Raw genomic sequence first — 16992 nt, forward strand, 5'->3', positions numbered from 1 at the left:
TGTGCGAACGTACCGACGTCGACCGACCACCCCATAAGCTCTTCTGGTCTGTGACAAGTACAGCTAAAATCATAAATGTTCGATGTATATTTATAAATTGATCACACACATAACGATCATATGTTCCCAAAGCCGTCATTTTCTTCATAAAGAATTAACATAAGTTCAAATGCGAGAAAAATATACTACATCGTTGATCCATTTTAGTTTTATGTTTCGGCTTAACAAATCTTACATTATACACACGATTCATTGCACTGTTAATTTTTGGCATGCTTGTTGTTTCAGCATTTGCCTTTGTTTATAATTGGTGGATTTGTCCGGTGGTTATATGTTTTTCATTTTCCGAAAGCAATCCAAGTCAGTTAACTGTTTAAATCCTAATACTGACTTGGGTTAGGACGGAATTTTATAAGGGTGCAATACCAGTACTCATTTTTTGTACAACATTAATTTAAGCCAATTTTAAATTATGTAATATCTATAGTGGTGTAGTTTTTTATGTGTATCCGTCCCTATTATGCAATATTAGCACGATTACAATCGTAGCATCCTTGGCATTTATGGTCAAATCGAGAAAGAAACATCGAATGTAATTGATCACCATTCAGAACTATTGATAATTTTTCGACATACACGCTTGACACTCGGTTCCGGTAGGGGAAGACATGTGATTATCTCAGGTCTTACGATTATCCTTCATCTTGCTTTGCAAATGTCTAATTGTGTCATCATAGAATTTCTCAAAATTAATCTAGGAAAATCTTTGGAATACGTTTCAACATATTATTGGTTATAAACATATAGGGTTAAAAACAAAATTATCAGGCTAGAAGGATTTTCTTTGCTAATAAGACAAACGTCCAAATGGATAAAAACGGAGACAATCACCTACTCGAATGAATCTGATAGCGATGTTTGATTGGTTGAATGCCAGGGATGATGTCACGTCGAAATTGTCAATGTTTCGAACTACTTTCGTTCCCAGAAAAACTATAGCAGAGAAAGAGACAAAGTTACAATTTGAATTATCTTTGTTGTCCTAACGTATGCAAATCACTCCGACAGAGGCGAATGACTAGACACATCAAAACTGATGTGTGTTCTTTACAACCACTTCCGATGTTATTTCACATGGCCAGCGATGTTCCAATCGAGCATGCTTGCTGTGGCCAGTCAAACGTGTACTTAAGATCACTTACTCCAAAGCAAACTACCACCAATTATTTTCTGGGCATTTTTTGTTGTATTTTTAGAAACGATAATTTAATTTAGTGTAGTTGTGCTCATAATTAAGTACCTCATTTCAGTAAAAGTTATAAAATCTTCAATGTGTATGCGGTGGCATCATATTAGCTAGATTACTCAATGTGAGTAATGAACCCAACCCTTGCACAATTCTCCCTTTTGTAACACTGCTATCCACCCCCACTTTAAATAGATATAGGCATTTAAATTTTCAAGGCGAACTACTGGTGACTTTCAAGAATGCACAAACTGACAATAGTAAACTACTAGGGCATAAAAGAGAGAAGTATTGTTAACATGGGTACAACATCGTAGTAATGCTAAATTTTAACTGGTAGTCAATACAAGTTATATCAGAACAGTCTTATTTATTACACCACAACAGTAGACCCTTATCAATCACAGTCACCAATATACAAATTGGCAAGTAGAAAAAATGTATAAGGCATCCCAAGACTTATACTACGTCTGTAATTTTGCGTCCCAAGATTTACATTAATTATATTATTTATTCATCATTAGATGTGGTACCAACCACACTGAAGATTATACGGAATTAAGGGATGAAAAGCAAATTATACTTCTCCGAGAATACTTACCGAATCATATTAATGTCAGGGATTATGTTCGATACCTCCTGAATTGAGCCCTGCTAAAGAAACGAAACTGTATAGCTTATCATAAACAATGGACAATAACTCGGATTTCCTCCCCGTGCCACTAGTTTATAAGCTGATCGATATACCGAACTTAGCAAGTTTTTGGTGCTTTTCAATACATAACTTCTAGTTAGGCATAATGGGAATGCGGACTACATGCAACAGAACTTGAAAATGTGCAAAATTATGCACTATACACCTTCTAAAGATTGTACAACTTAGGTGCTCCAATACAAAGGTTTTATCCGATTTTCAAAACAAATTAAGATATTATGACTAATTTAACTTTTTTCAAATTAAAGTAAAGATAAACATTAGAATTAAGTCATAAACAAAGTAATGGATCCAAGTGTTTAGAGCTATTTTGTTACTGGTAACATACAGATGTGTCCTCATAGCTGATCGGCGTAGGGACAATATTAAAAATCGGACAGTAAATCATCAGATGGAAGGGGCTTATACTTAGCGGTGGTGCTGCAGAGTGCGACATACCAATACAGAGGCTTTTGGGTTAGTTGGGATTTTTTTTAAAAAGTAATGTAATCGGTGTATGTACACTCAGAGAAACATAATTTACGTAACAATTTGATATCTCTTTGAAATAATCCACCAGTATCATTAAAGAACAATAGGTATTAAGAGGGAGTCATGAGAACCCAACCCATACCGCTGGAAAAGTGACTGGATTCCCACTGCAAACGATAACTCGTTATCATCATCTGTTAAGCAGCCCATCCAAGGGTCACGTGATCAGTGACACCCTATAACCAGTTAAGATGCTGATAATTTAAATCTTGTTACTGGCAAAATTTCAATGGCGAATCTAGAGAAAATAATAGGCTAAATTTCATTGTAACTGGGTTTCATGGTTATTTAAGCTACAGCTACCGGACCCACCAGATTCTAAGTTTGTTGCCGCATATCAAAAGTTTCAAGATAAGAACTGCAGAAGGCAGACTCTGTTAGGGGGTGTTCACCAGTTATTATGTACTTTTGAGAATGACGCATGTATGGTGAAGTTGTTTGTATTTGAAACATGCACAGTGGGGAGAATGCTGGCATACCTCCATGGTACTTTGATGTAATGTAGCTGACATTTCTTTGGATATTTTACTCATGGCAATGATCTAAGCACACTGGTAACTAAAATGACTGCTCCCTGATGCTAAAAAAATCAGCCTGAATTAGTCTAAAGGACACTATCTTTTTGAACCTATTAAAATAGGGAGAATGAATTTTACCCAAACAGACAATACCAGCTTCTGAAAGTGCAATGGATGAATTGCTACATATATAAAATGTAAAAAAAAGATATCCGCTATACAATTTACCTCTGAAGTCCAGGTCATGAAAATGACCAAGTGGAGCTATTATTTTTTGAAAGCTGCACATCTGGAGTAAGGTCAAGTTGTATATTCTATAACACCCATCGATCATACATAAAAATAATGGGAATTAAAGTTTCATTGAACAATACCTAGGATATACAAGATCTTTTTTAAATAGCCAGTATAACCAGTGAGGAAACCCTATGCAAAATATGAAACTGTAGAGTGCCACCTTATGTCTTCAAAACGTTATGTTCAAAAATGAGGCTCACATAGAAAACTATGAACTTCAATCTTCATAAGGCGACTCAGATCTTTTGATACCTCAAAGTATGCCAAGCGTATAACCCACTTCAACGATGAAGATGGGTGAGATTGAATAATCTAATCTGTTCCATGAGTTATGCCTCTCTCTCCCTCTCTCGAAAATCCAAGCCTGGTTAGGAACAGACTCGATGAGTTCAACAATCTAGACAATGCCAACGTGAGAAAGCTGTACCATATTGAGATTGGTGAGAAACTAAATGCCAAGATGGACAAAATGCTGGGATGGGTGAAGATGGGACTTTTCCCCAGTTCATGAGAAAACATGATCTAGAAGTAGTCTTTTTAACTCTTGAAGACATTCAAGCTTACCAAGTTTCTAGTGGATGATATCCATGTACGCCACAGTTACTGAGGATAAAGTTGACAGGAACAGGGTGGCGATGCAATGCATGCATCGATTTTGGTTAAAAAAAACAACAGAGAATGACTTTTAGACCAAAATGTAGAACTTGAAACAAATAAATCATATTGCAGTACAGAAATTTCTGTGGCATGGGGTGGATAGGGATGTATATGTTAGATCAAAACTGCACATATGTCCATTTTGATTAAGAGATGTATCAATCTTGCCATCTCTGTCTTGAATTTTGGTAGCAGAGTGCACTGGTTGAGTAATTTCATGTTGATGAGCAGCCTCAACCTGTGTATCCATTCTGGATAAGAAAAAGCCTGTATTGTGATTTTCTACCGCCCGTTTGTTGATGAGCAACTGTATCTCCTGTTATTGCAAAGCAAGATGGATAGATATGTCAACAACACCCCTTTAGTTGTAGGCAGATGGAGCCGAAATCATGGCACGACAGATGATCTTCAGCAAAAGAATCACAAACTGAGCTGGTAAGAAGGCAAGATCATATTGAATCATGGATCCAATGAATCCATCAAGAACCACATGTGCCAGGACAATAGACTCAAAGGCCATGATGAGACATGCTGGGGGGCTTATGCCCACTGGACGTGCAAAAATTGGGGGACATTCATCCAGTGAATTCAAAAAAAAAGTTGAAGCAAGAGAGGAAAACAAAGACAGAATTTGGCATGAATTTAATAACCATGTTGCATTTGTTCAAAGAGCAGAAGACTCACAAATTTTCACTGAGGTAACAAAAGCCGCCAGTTGTTGTTTTTGGGTTTAATGCAATTTTTCAGTACTAGATAGGCTATATGTGGCCGCCAGTACAAATGGTGGAGGAAGAACATGGGAAATCCTGGAAAGAACCACCAACTCACAAATAGCTACTGGCAAACATTATCACACACTGGAACAAACCTAAGTACAAAAACTTAACTGCTGTCTAGACCCTCTGACATTGATGCTGAGGTCCCAGTACAAACTCTTGTACAAATCTTTAAAACTGCATTCTGATGTATGACCATGATTGGAGGATGGATTTCTCTCACACAAGCAGGCAATTAAGACAAATACAAAATATTTTAACATTTCTTTGATATTATTCAATACAATTAAAATAACCAACATATAAAATATAGAGAATAAAAATGAAAAATTCTGAAATCAAAACCCATTAAGAAAATACAACTGATTATTCTGAAAGGACTTGGGTAGATTTTAAAGGTAAGATGACATAAAAGACAAACAATTCATGCCTCAATAAATCATTTATTGACCCTACATGTATTTGTGCTGAAATCTATTACAGATTCAAATAGCACTCCTGGTGCTAAATATATATGTACTTTGCATATGAAAATGCATTTATATTCAAATCAATTATATATATATAACTATACTGACATATGCCAGTAAGTAGACAACAGACAGGCCCATATGACAGAAACCTATTAACATGTAACTGCAAGTAGATGACAGACATGCACACAGTCCAATGCTCATGCATGTGGCCTGATATGTCATTAATGATTCAAAATAGAGGTTCGTTTCAAGCAATGACAAAAGAAATCATGATCTAAAAAACCCAACTATAAACTCTGCATTCTCATGTAGCACCAACTGTCTGTGGACAAAATTTTTACTCCTCTGTAGAAAATAGCTTAACACCAGTGTTATTGATGCCAAGTAGTTAATTAACAGTACAAAATATACTCAAACATTACTAACTCCAACAACTTTTAACAGGAAAATCTTACACATATATCCAATCTTCTCCGGGTCCATGAAAAATGGTAAAGGATAAATGGGAGTTTTAGATGAATAAGTCTGGTTAAAGGATTTATAAAAGTTAGGACAAATGAGTTGGGGTTAATGGAGAAATAAGAGTATGGACGAAAAAAAATCTGAGTTGATGGATAAATGGTTGTTTGGACAAATGAGTTTGAGTTAATAAATAACTAAGAGTTTGGATGATCGAGTCTGAGTTAATGGAGAATTTGGACAAATGAGTCTGAATTAAAGGATAAATGGGAGTTAGGATTTGTCTGAGTTATAGGATAACTTACGAGTTTTGACAAATGAGTCCAGGTTACTACTTTTATCAATGCTTAAATCGTATCTGTTAAAAACTTAAAACTACTTTAAAAGTTTTTCAATTTTAGTAACTGCAGCCACATTTTTGTTGGCAGATTGGCATTATTTGTAAAAATTGTAAAGGTCTTCATTCGGTAATACTTTCTGTCAAATATGATCAAATTCTATTCATTTTTGGGGGAAGGTTGTATATTTTTAATAAACTGTGACCTTATCTGAAGGCAGACAGGCATCATTGGTACAAATTTGATCGGTCTTCCATCCAGAACGCTGTCTAATTTGATCCAATTCCATTTATTCTTTTGAGAAACTGTTTAAATGAATCGACCATTTTCAGAAATGGTGGCCATATTTGACTGGACTTACGGAAATATTGCAGTACAAAGTTAGACCTCATGACATTACCATGTACATGTATAAAGCTTTTACATCTATCTATGCCAGGGTCAATCAATATGGATCATCAGAAACAATTTGGGAAACATTGTGGCTAGGTTTCTGCTCTGACATATACATTAAAAATAAGATCAAGATTCCTAGGATGATGTCAAAAGAATAAATACTATACATATATAGGTTGGTTTCTCTACATTTTTAACAGAATACTAAATTTATCTATATCAAAAGAAAGAAGAAGAAAAAAATAGAACTTATTATTTTTCCCCATGCATTCAAAACCTGATGACATACTGTAGGCAGTAAATGTGAATGTTTGTGTGTGTGGAGCCAAGATGATGTGCAAGTTTTTAAGCAAAAGTGTAAAGTATACTGGGCAAGAATAACATAAAATGCTAGCAGATTCATCTACATATGCAAATGCAATTAAATATTCAAGGATGAGAGACTACTAAATCCTGTAATTTACACAGACCTGCCAACCCTAACATGACCAAGGCAATCTTTTTCCACCTTAAGTTAGACTAGTTTTCAGTATGGTGTAAGAATTTATCATTTAGTACTATGGTCAAGTGGAAAACATCTATTTAAAAGCCCATAAGTGTGATTCAAGACTGATGCAGTGATGGTAAACATTGTGTTCAACTAGACCTAATTTTTAAAAAAGTTATCTGAACCTTAATTACCTTCAGTACAGTTTCACAAACTGCAGTTCCAAACCCTTTGGAGCTCAATGGCTTCTTGTCAACTCTTAACTTGAAGTAATCCTTAAAAAAAAATGAAACTTCACATGGGCATGGCCTATGGCCACATCAATCATTTTATCTGCCATGTGCCATACTCAAATCAATGCATTGTTATCCATTTTGACCCCAAAGAGTCTCAATATTTCCTTTTATTCTTCTGTGCTGAATACTAAACTATTCAGTACGTTTCATTCTGAAAATGTATTGCTTGATGCCATTTTCAAATAAGCATCACAAAATATGTGAAGTTAAAAATGTCTGAGGTACTCCTATTAAGTAGTTCTGGTTCCCTGTGCAACTCCACCAAATCTAATGTAAAACCCAGATCAGAGTTAAGCATGTATCTGGATTTTACTGCAATCGTATATTCATAATCTGTGCTCTTATTCTGTAAGTCCATATTTTAAGGGTCATTTCCATAAGACTTATGACAAAACCACAAGGGTTAGCGGGTCTGTTTTATACCCTTGCTTTATATAAACACGAGCATATTGAGGTAAGGGGTAAACCTTCAAGCAACAAGTTTTTCTCTTTACATGAGTAGCTTCTAGGGTCTGCAAACCCATCCTACCTTATCTCAGGTTTTGCACCCCCACCACCTTTCCCCAGAATCCTTAATTTAAGCTCTAGTATGCTGAACAATACTGACAATTATACCAAGCTGTCATAGAAAACTGGATCAACTATCACAAGCCCATCAGATTTGCCACACCAACCAATGATGACCCTGGATACATTCATGTTGCCCTCCACAGCTCCCATTAATTTTTACAAATCCTCTCATACATCACAGACGAGAAACAAAAAGGCTCCCACTGTTTCAGCTTGTCATAGAGTCTATGTGCTTCTGATCAAATCTTGACTTGAAATTTTTTGCCATGTAGATAAAGAATGTCAAAGCCTCTTTTTCAACCACAGGAATCGTCTTGAAATGTCTTGCAACAGTCTGAAATGAAATCATTCATGTATAACATGAGAAAAAAAGGGTCTAATATGTATTTTCACTATATATATGAAAACTGTTCATGTAGTAGAACAAGAGAACCAAGTGGGCCTGATATCATTTACCAATCTTACAAACTGTAACAGTTTACCATTACAAAAACAAGGCTATATAGTACTGTAAGAACATAATCCTATGTAAACTATCTAGCAAACATACTATTTGATATTACCTAATACCTAATTTACTAAAGTCAGAAAAAATTATTTAAAAAGATAAAGGCAAATTTATAAAGCACTCCAGCTCATAATTATCCAAGATCTTGATGATATAAACCTATTTATCGTGTTTTATCTGAAATGAACGAGAAGTATAGTCTCTGGGTGTCAGGGTAACAAGCTAAAAAAAAATCAGATTCAAGATCACCTCATTAATATCGACAGAGCTTAGTTTGTTATAAAACCTATTTAAGACCATGATGATAAAGTTTATTTACCAAGTCTGAGAAAAATCCAAGCTAATTTGGACTCTGGTGGTATCAAACTCAGCCAGCCAAGTCCAAAATTACCTCATAAATATGCATAAATTTTTGCATGATCAAATTCATCCAACATCTTGATGACACAAGACCATTTAACAACACTGAACAGTCTAACCAAGAAATGAGACACTAGAGTGTTGACCGGCTTAGTCATTCAGCATTCTTATGCATGGATCTCACTCAACTTGTTCAAGATCATGACATAAGCTCATTTTCCCACTGTTAGCAAAATCAGACCAGAAATAAGGCCTCTAGAGTGGCAAGAAGCTTATTAAATGCTAGATATCCCTGTACATTTGGATCTCACTCATTAATGATCTGATACTCTTATGATATAAGCTTTTGTTTCAAAAATGGACAAGTTCAGCCCAACATCTGCAAGCTCACTTCATGTGTGTGGACCTAGCTCATTATCAAACTTTGTTCAAGGTCATGACAATAGAAGCCCATATTCCAAACTGTGATCAAAATCAGATAGTGTGGAAGCAAGCCAAACCAATATGATGATTACAACATTATTATGAGTGGATATTGCTCATTATTCAAGTCAAAATAAAGCTCAATGATACAAGGCCATTGATCAAAACCAGATCATAAAAATGGAGAATGGCAACAAGCACAGTCTAATGCGCACAAGATCACAGCAATAATATACATGGATCTCAACTCTTATCTGAGATTGCGATGATAATAGACCATGTTCCAAGTTTCATCAAAATTTAAACCAGAAATTTGAGAGATATAACAAGTCAATCTGACGCAAAAAGCAACTCATTAAAATAAGTTTATTTCACTCATAATTAATCCTGTCTAAAATCTCAATGATATAAACATATGTTCCAAATGTGATCTAAATCAGACCAAAAGTATGGCCTCCAGTAATGGTAACAAGTTCAGTCAATCAATTGCAAGATCACTTCAACACGCATGGATGACTAATGAACTTATTGACATCCTTATTATTTTTTTTTTTAAATTTCATTTGGCAACATCAATTATCTCTCCTGCCAGGACACATACTCAATTCAACGTATGATGTCCAATAAACTTAACTGTTGCCATTCCAGCTCCGCCCCCCCACCAACAATCGGATTATTCCTTTTCATTCTTCTGTACTGATTTGTGTGTGTGATATGTATTTTCAATGTAGCTTTAACAATTTTTCAATCACATCACTACGATGTATGCAATGTGGCACTTTACAGTAATGTCTAGCACTGGAGCATCATGCTGTGGACATGCAGAATCATGTCCCACCCAGTCACATTATCTTGACACCAGGCTGATCTGCCCTAACAATAAACTCTTAATGCTGAGTGTAAACAAGGCAGCTGTTAGTACCATTTTTACAAGTGTTTGGTATGACTCAGCCAGGTATCGAATACATGACCTCTTGCATCTGAGGCAGATGCTCTAACCTGTAGGCCACTGGAGCAGCCAGTAGCAACTGAAGAAATGGTATTGGAATTTGAGCACAATTTTTAAACCATCCTGAACAAACCCTAAAAGGCTGATCACAGTAACCCAGTCCAAATCTGTAGCACTACTTTATCCCAAGATGCACCCTCAATGTAAATTTGGTCTTTGAAGGTGTTTTCACATTTATAGCCAGAACAGGGAGGATGAAAGGGCAGACAACTGACTGACAAACATAGTAAGTATTATACACTGTCAGTTTACTTAAGGTTGGGTATAATAATAATAAAGACTTACATCTGCCAGCTGTGCCTTATTCATGCCTGGTCGGGCAGGCAGTTTGAAATGTCGTTTGTAGCGCCTCAGTGTGTTGACAGGCATCTGGAAGAAATCAATCTGCAAAAAAACAAAAACAAGTTGTCACAAGTTTATACTTCTAAGAACATCAATAAAGTTTCGTTCATTTGTGCATGATGTGTTTTCCCTAGATAAATAAGTTATCAACAACAAAATCAGTCATATAAATAGTGAAAGTTGTCAAATAACTACAAATTCATTTGATAATAATAATAATAATGAGGACTTTGTATAGTGCCTAATCTTTAGAAGCTCTAAGCACTTTACAACATTAGACAACACCTATAAGATAAAAAATCATATAATAATATTATTACAAAAACAAACACCATGAAATTAGAAAAAACATTAAAAAATAAAAAACATGCTGAGAATATTTCAGGTAGGAAACATTATTAGATCTTTAAGTTTGTTCTTGCAGTCGAAATAAGTGAGTTTTGAGAGCCCTCTTGAATGTGATCACTGTGTCATTGTGTCTAAGTCCATTGGGCAATTCATTCCACATTGTTGGGCCTTGGTATGCAAAAGAATGCTGTCCATATGACTTTGTTTTCATAGTGGGAATAATTAGTATATGATTGTCAGAAGAGGAGCGCTAAGTATTTTGGCTGGTGTGTACACATGGGTGAGATCGGATAGGTATGTTGGACTAGAGTCCGACAGTGAAACGTAGCACAGACAACAAATTTTGTTTTGATTCTGGATCAAATGGATAGCCAGTATAGGGTACAGAGCAGTGGGGAGGCATGCTCTGATCGTGGTACTCTAAGTATGATCCGAGCAGCTGTGTTTTGAACTTTTTGAAGTTTCTGGAGTAGATATTGAGATGAACCAGACAGAATTGAGTTACAACAGTCCAATCTCGGATGGTAGCATCAACTTCAGTTGGGTGGCTAGATTTGTATATTTGGGTGTCATCAGCGTACAATTGGTGAGACACTGAATGATGATCTATGACACTTGACAGCAGCTGAATGTACAGAATGATACAAACATTCATGAAATGCCCTACTGTCAAATCAAGATAACTATGTCTGCTTTTTGGCACAGCAATTTTCCAATGATCTGAATGTATACACCAAGACCAAAAGTGTAATCTATCCACAAACATCGATATTTCATCTATATCTAAAAGCACATCAGCATCATTTGTGGAATACTGAAAGGCCCTTACGCCAGGATTCTTTCTGTCAAATTTGATAAGTTCTGTTTGGCAGTTTCTAAGAAGTACTTTAAATATTTTTTAATCATGGCAGCCTTATTTGATGAATTACCACCTGTTGTATAAAGTTGACTGTCCTTCATGCAAGGTTACTTTCTTACAAATTTGGTCAAATTCTGTTTTGTGAAATATTTAAAGATCTTTTTAATTTTTAGAAATGGTAGCTATATTTGATGGCATATCAGCACACTTTTTTCAGATTAAAAATATATCATGTTGGAAGCTTTTCCGTAAACTTGGTTAAAATTTAAAATCTGTAATGCAGTTTTTTTTAAAAAAGTCCTTCAAGAGTTGTTCTAAATTTCGTAATGGATGCCACTGTTGATGGTGGACTGGTATTTGTATGCAAAATATGTTACGTTTTGCATATTAAAAGAGAGAAGAAAACTTAAAAAATGGGCTGTTTCCTAAATGAGACCTTTAACACCAAGTAAAGACTACTGAACTGGATCTGGTGACATATGAAGAGGAGTACAGGGTTTTGGATCTTGGATACACCCCCCACAGAAAGAGGTGTTCAAAGGTCATAAGTTCATATGCAAAGATTCTTCCCTGTAAATTGCAACATGAGCTCCACATATACACCAACCATGGTCAGCTGACCATATTTGGTATGTATCTGAGGGATTTGTAGATGAAAACAAGATTTTGAATCCTGAATGCAGGAGAGGATCGGAACAGTGAAACAAAAATTGCATATATTTGTGATGGTTTTCTTTTCTAGTTTAATGGTAAATTTAATTTCTTTAAAATCATTTTACCTCTGGCATTTCCTCCTCTCCATCTGGGGATCCACTTCCATCTTCACTGTCTTTACGCTTACGTTTTATTCGTACACTCTGGATCATGTTCTTGTGATGGTCACATATATAAATGTGATTTACCTACAAAAGAGCACAACTGGCATAAGAATCTGAAGTTATACTCAGACGAAGAAAATAACTCCAGAATATTGCTATCCATGGTCCTGTTAACTAGTGTGAAAACAGTTATAATTAATCAAATAAAACTGTTAATTTTTTATTTCATTATATATATATTAACAACTGAAAATTTACTGGAGTGATTTCCTTTCATAAGCACATTTCTACAAACAGCACATTATCCAAGGGAGATAACTACCCAGAGTTGCCTCCCTTATGCATAATAATTTACCACAGGATCTTCATTTTGATACTAAATTTAGAAAGACCATTTACTCTGTTACTGTAATTAATAATACAAACTCTGGTCAAAGAGACTGCACACTATGTGATAGACAAGGTGGACCAATAATCCTTCAAGCTAAAAATGCCCAGCTTGCACCTTATTGTATCCTCTGTATCTGAGCCAGAGATAAAAACATAAATTTTTTGAACGGTTCACTCTCTTTCTCCCAATTTTGGACGCATAAATTATCATAAAATATACACAATGTGAAGTACCTACAGCCACAAGAGTACAATTTTTTTTCAATGTACCATCGTTACATCATGGTCTAAAGTGTCCGTTTACAACATACAGTCAGAAAATGGCAGTCATAGGTTTAAAAAAACAATTTCAATAGGAAGACAAACAACCTTTACACTTCTTAGACATGCGTGGAAGGCAGCCATGCATGGTCTATTCAAGAAATGAAAATTATGGGGTAAAATATATGGCCACTGTCTCCATTTGAAGAAAATGGATTAATTTACAGAATAATGGAAGAATTTCATGAAAATACGTATGATTTTCACATCTGAATGATGGACCCTTAGTTTCATCGCTGCCATCTTTAAGCACATCATCACTAGCATCGTCCGATACGGGATTAACCTGAGGAAGTGTTTGTTTGCTGTAGTTGTGCCTATTGTCAGAAACTTCTGCATCGTGACTGTTATTAGATGCGTTACTGCTAAAATAATGAAAAAGTGTCAAGAATTTTAACGGATTTTGCCATTTAACACTTTGTCCCGCCAAACCAGCCTCTGTTTCCAAAGTGCTCTTCTGACCTTTCTTATTAGCCAATCAGAATTGAGCATGTGACACAGAAATACATGATGTATTTACAACTATACAACATATTCGCTGAGAGTGACAACTGGGAATTTTACAGCAAATATTAAAAAATAAATAAATAATGCATTCTTTACAAAAAATGCACACACTTGTAATTTTCTGTGTAATTTTGCCTGCAAAGGATTTAAAAATCTTGCAGGAAATCTAAAATCTGTGAGGATTTGCACGATCGCACGTCCTAGATGTAACCCTGTGGTCAGACTGAATAAGTTATGATACAGAAATGATGTATCTGATTCCTATATAACTTTTGTAGTTGTATAGGCATATTTCTGCATTTAAAATGATTTCAGGAGTTAAAAACGGGATATGTAAAAGGGTAACAAGATATGTTGAGAAGTTAAATATATGTTAAAGTAAAAAATAATCCATTTCTGTTTACTATATGAAATATACTGTCATGTACAACTAGAAATTGTAAGAAACAATCCCAGTTATATGCTCATGACTCTCAAAAACGAATGACTACTAATATGTCATTGTTGACTCTTGAGATTTCATTTTGACTCTTGAGATTGCGGGGTCAAAGGTCAAATGACTCTTTACTTTTGAAATCTATTAAGACCTGTTATACTATATATAGTTTGGTGTATATTACAATATACTGAACTTACACTGTCATCCCGTGTAAGACGCAATTTTCTTTGTTGAACAGTCTTCTGTATTCTCTTGCTGTAGCTGGCATTTCCTGCAGGACGAGTGCACCTATCTCCACTTTCGATGAGACAGCAAATTTGATCATGTCCTCCACTTCTACTATCCTCCTCCGTGCTAAATCCATTCATGACTCCTGCTAAATGAAATACATATCAGATTATGAAGTATTAATAAAGTTCCACATTAGTCTATATAAACATACATGTATATGGCCCTGTTGTTCCAGTTTTAAAATCTGATGATCTTAGTCCAGAATGAAAAGCAGTCTGTTCATCTGTCAACCAACATCAACAATGAGGTTAGGTTTGTATACACTTAATTGTCTAACGTACTTTTGTTTGTAGAGTCACATAACATGGTTTGCAAATGTTTCATGAGCAGTACTAAAGCAACCTGTGAAAACTGGATCACTGTGACCTTGCTGCATGGTTTAGTGAACAATATTTGCCTTTCATAGGCTCAGTCTCTCAAGTTATAGATTTGGGTTTTAAAAAGTTTTTTTTCTTCTTGTAGTATTGTTTGCTGAGCGATTAACTTGGATAAAATATGTAACATAAAGAGTGATAGTAAAAACTTGGTCACATTGACCTTTATTTCCAAGCAGTGACATACAGAAACCCTTATGTTTAGCTCAGTTACATAGTCACTACTGCCTCTAGTGTTATGATAAATGGTATGTAGATGCAGCATGAAGATTAGTAAAAATCATTAGTAAGAAAGACCTTTTTTATTTTATAGACACTATCCAGGATTGTCCTTAAGAATTCTTGCTTTGCAGCCCCCAAACAAAAAAGTTTCTGGTAGACCAAAAAAACCTTCAACATGTCAATCATGTTAATGTTACAAAATTATGTCCCCATTGGGAACATTTTACTGTGAACCAAGAAACTTTAACATAAAGCAATACCCTCGATCGTAATGTAAGGTACGAGAATAAAAACAGCTTAACCCTACTTTGTGCATTTTACAATTTTAATATGGTATACTATTGTGCAAACAACATGGTATTTATTAGCAATGCGACAAATAGTTATTGTCAGGCCACATTAAAAGACTTTCAGATGAATATATTTTGGCATGTATGTATAATGTACCCTTTTATCCCTCTTTTTCTTATTTCCTAGAGAATGGCACCTTTTACAGTACAACAAAAAAGTTCTCTTCCTAGCCAATCTGCTGAAAGGATCATGGCACTCAAGCTGCCTGCACAGTCAACATTCACTTCTTATGAAATATTAAATTCACTACATTGCAACTACATTGTTACTTGCCATATTCAAGAAATATCATAAATGCTTACAAATCTTGATAGTTCAGTTCTCTGACTGCTATCATTTCATTTATTATCATTTCGCCTTTTTCTATTCTGCAACCCAACAGGAAATACACATTTACATCACTGGTTCCCAAGCTCATGTTGTGAAGGGTCATGAGAACAAATTTTGTTGTTGCTCTTTTAATGCTGAAAAGGCCTCCTGATGTTGGGAGGTTCTATCTGATGCCAATTTAGGGTAGTGGCAAAATAGGGTTGGGTAAGTCATCTAATGATTTCAAGCTGTTTAAAATACCTCAGCAAGGTAAAATGTGCACAGATCATGATCGAGTTACTGGCCCTAAAATGTCTGTGCGTGTGTGATTTGGATTTTTTAACGTAGCTTTCACAATTTTTTCAGTCACATTGCTAACATGTTTGCAGTGTGGCAGTTTAAAGTTTAGCACACGGGCATCATGCTGCATATATGTAACATGATGTCCCATCCAGTCACATTATCCTGACACCAGGGATGTAGTGTAGAGTTGCAAACATGGTACATGTAGCTCTTTTCACGGGTTGTCACATGAGCTCGGACTTGTCTCAGCAGTCACAAATCGCACGTTTTGGAGCCCGTAACTTCAGTTTGGGACAACGCATAAAGTCAATGATGGCTTGATGAATAGAAAAATATCTCAGGAGTAAAACAACTTAGAGTATGGTCGTGTGCCTTTAAAGACGGAAATAGCAGAAGGAAATCGAGGGTCATGGGTGGAACCAAGTATTATGAAGTTACGTACCTTCTCTCTTATAAGTTATATAGTATGACAGAGAGGGTCCTATGTCAGAACGGGGCATGGATATAGTATTTTTGTCACTGTACGATTTATTTTCCATCAGATTGTTTTTTTTTTTTACCTCAACATCAAGCACGCGTCAAGCACCTGTGGATGCTGCATGTATAATTATTGAACTGGACTTTTATTATTCACCCTTTCTCCCTCATGAGATTACTGTTCCTTAAATGATGACATTAAGTTAACCTACGAACAAGTTATCTTCACGATCCATTCTCTTCGTTCATCATTGATCTGGTCTTAAATGACTCAATAAATACATGAAGTCAGGAAACAAAACTATCTTACCGGACAAGCTGACGTGACCTTAACCTCTAGTCTACGAGCAATGTTGATGTACACCACAATATTTGCAAATCTTACTCGCGCGAGCGTAATTTAAAATCGAAACGAAAATAAATGGCGGCTTGCAATTTTCAGCATGTTAGGTCAAAGGTCAAATGACGTTAATTACCATATAAGGATACTATGCTCCGCCCCCTAGAGCTAGTAAACAATAATATATAAGATCGAGCGTATGAAGTATAGAGCCAATCAAATCTGTGTGAAATTGATAT

General features: G+C 35.5%; 1 protein-coding gene across 2 annotated transcripts; it reads right to left on the reverse strand.

Moving 5' to 3' along the window:
* Positions 1-5167: 5167 nt before the first annotated feature.
* On the reverse strand, positions 5168-16874 carry LOC149798325 (histone deacetylase complex subunit SAP30L-like). 2 transcript variants are annotated; one of them, XM_089963467.1, is made up of 5 exons: positions 16724-16874; positions 14284-14459; positions 12391-12513; positions 10348-10446; positions 5168-8096 (listed from the first exon to the last, which is right to left on the reverse strand). In XM_089963467.1, the coding sequence occupies exons 2-5, from the start codon at positions 14452-14454 to the stop codon at positions 7971-7973; spliced, it is 519 nt and encodes a 172-aa protein (XP_089819593.1). In that variant the 5' UTR covers positions 14455-14459; positions 16724-16874; the 3' UTR covers positions 5168-7970. The 2 variants fall into 2 exon arrangements, with proteins under 2 accessions (XP_089819593.1, XP_089819592.1); XM_089963466.1 differs by having other exon boundaries at positions 14284-14462.
* Between the last annotated feature and the right edge of the window lie 118 nt (positions 16875-16992).

The sequence above is a fragment of the Sinohyriopsis cumingii genome, chromosome 6, assembly GCF_028554795.1.
Source record: "Sinohyriopsis cumingii isolate HCF-2022 chromosome 6, ASM2855479v2, whole genome shotgun sequence".
Lineage (NCBI taxonomy): Eukaryota > Metazoa > Mollusca > Bivalvia > Unionida > Unionidae > Sinohyriopsis > Sinohyriopsis cumingii.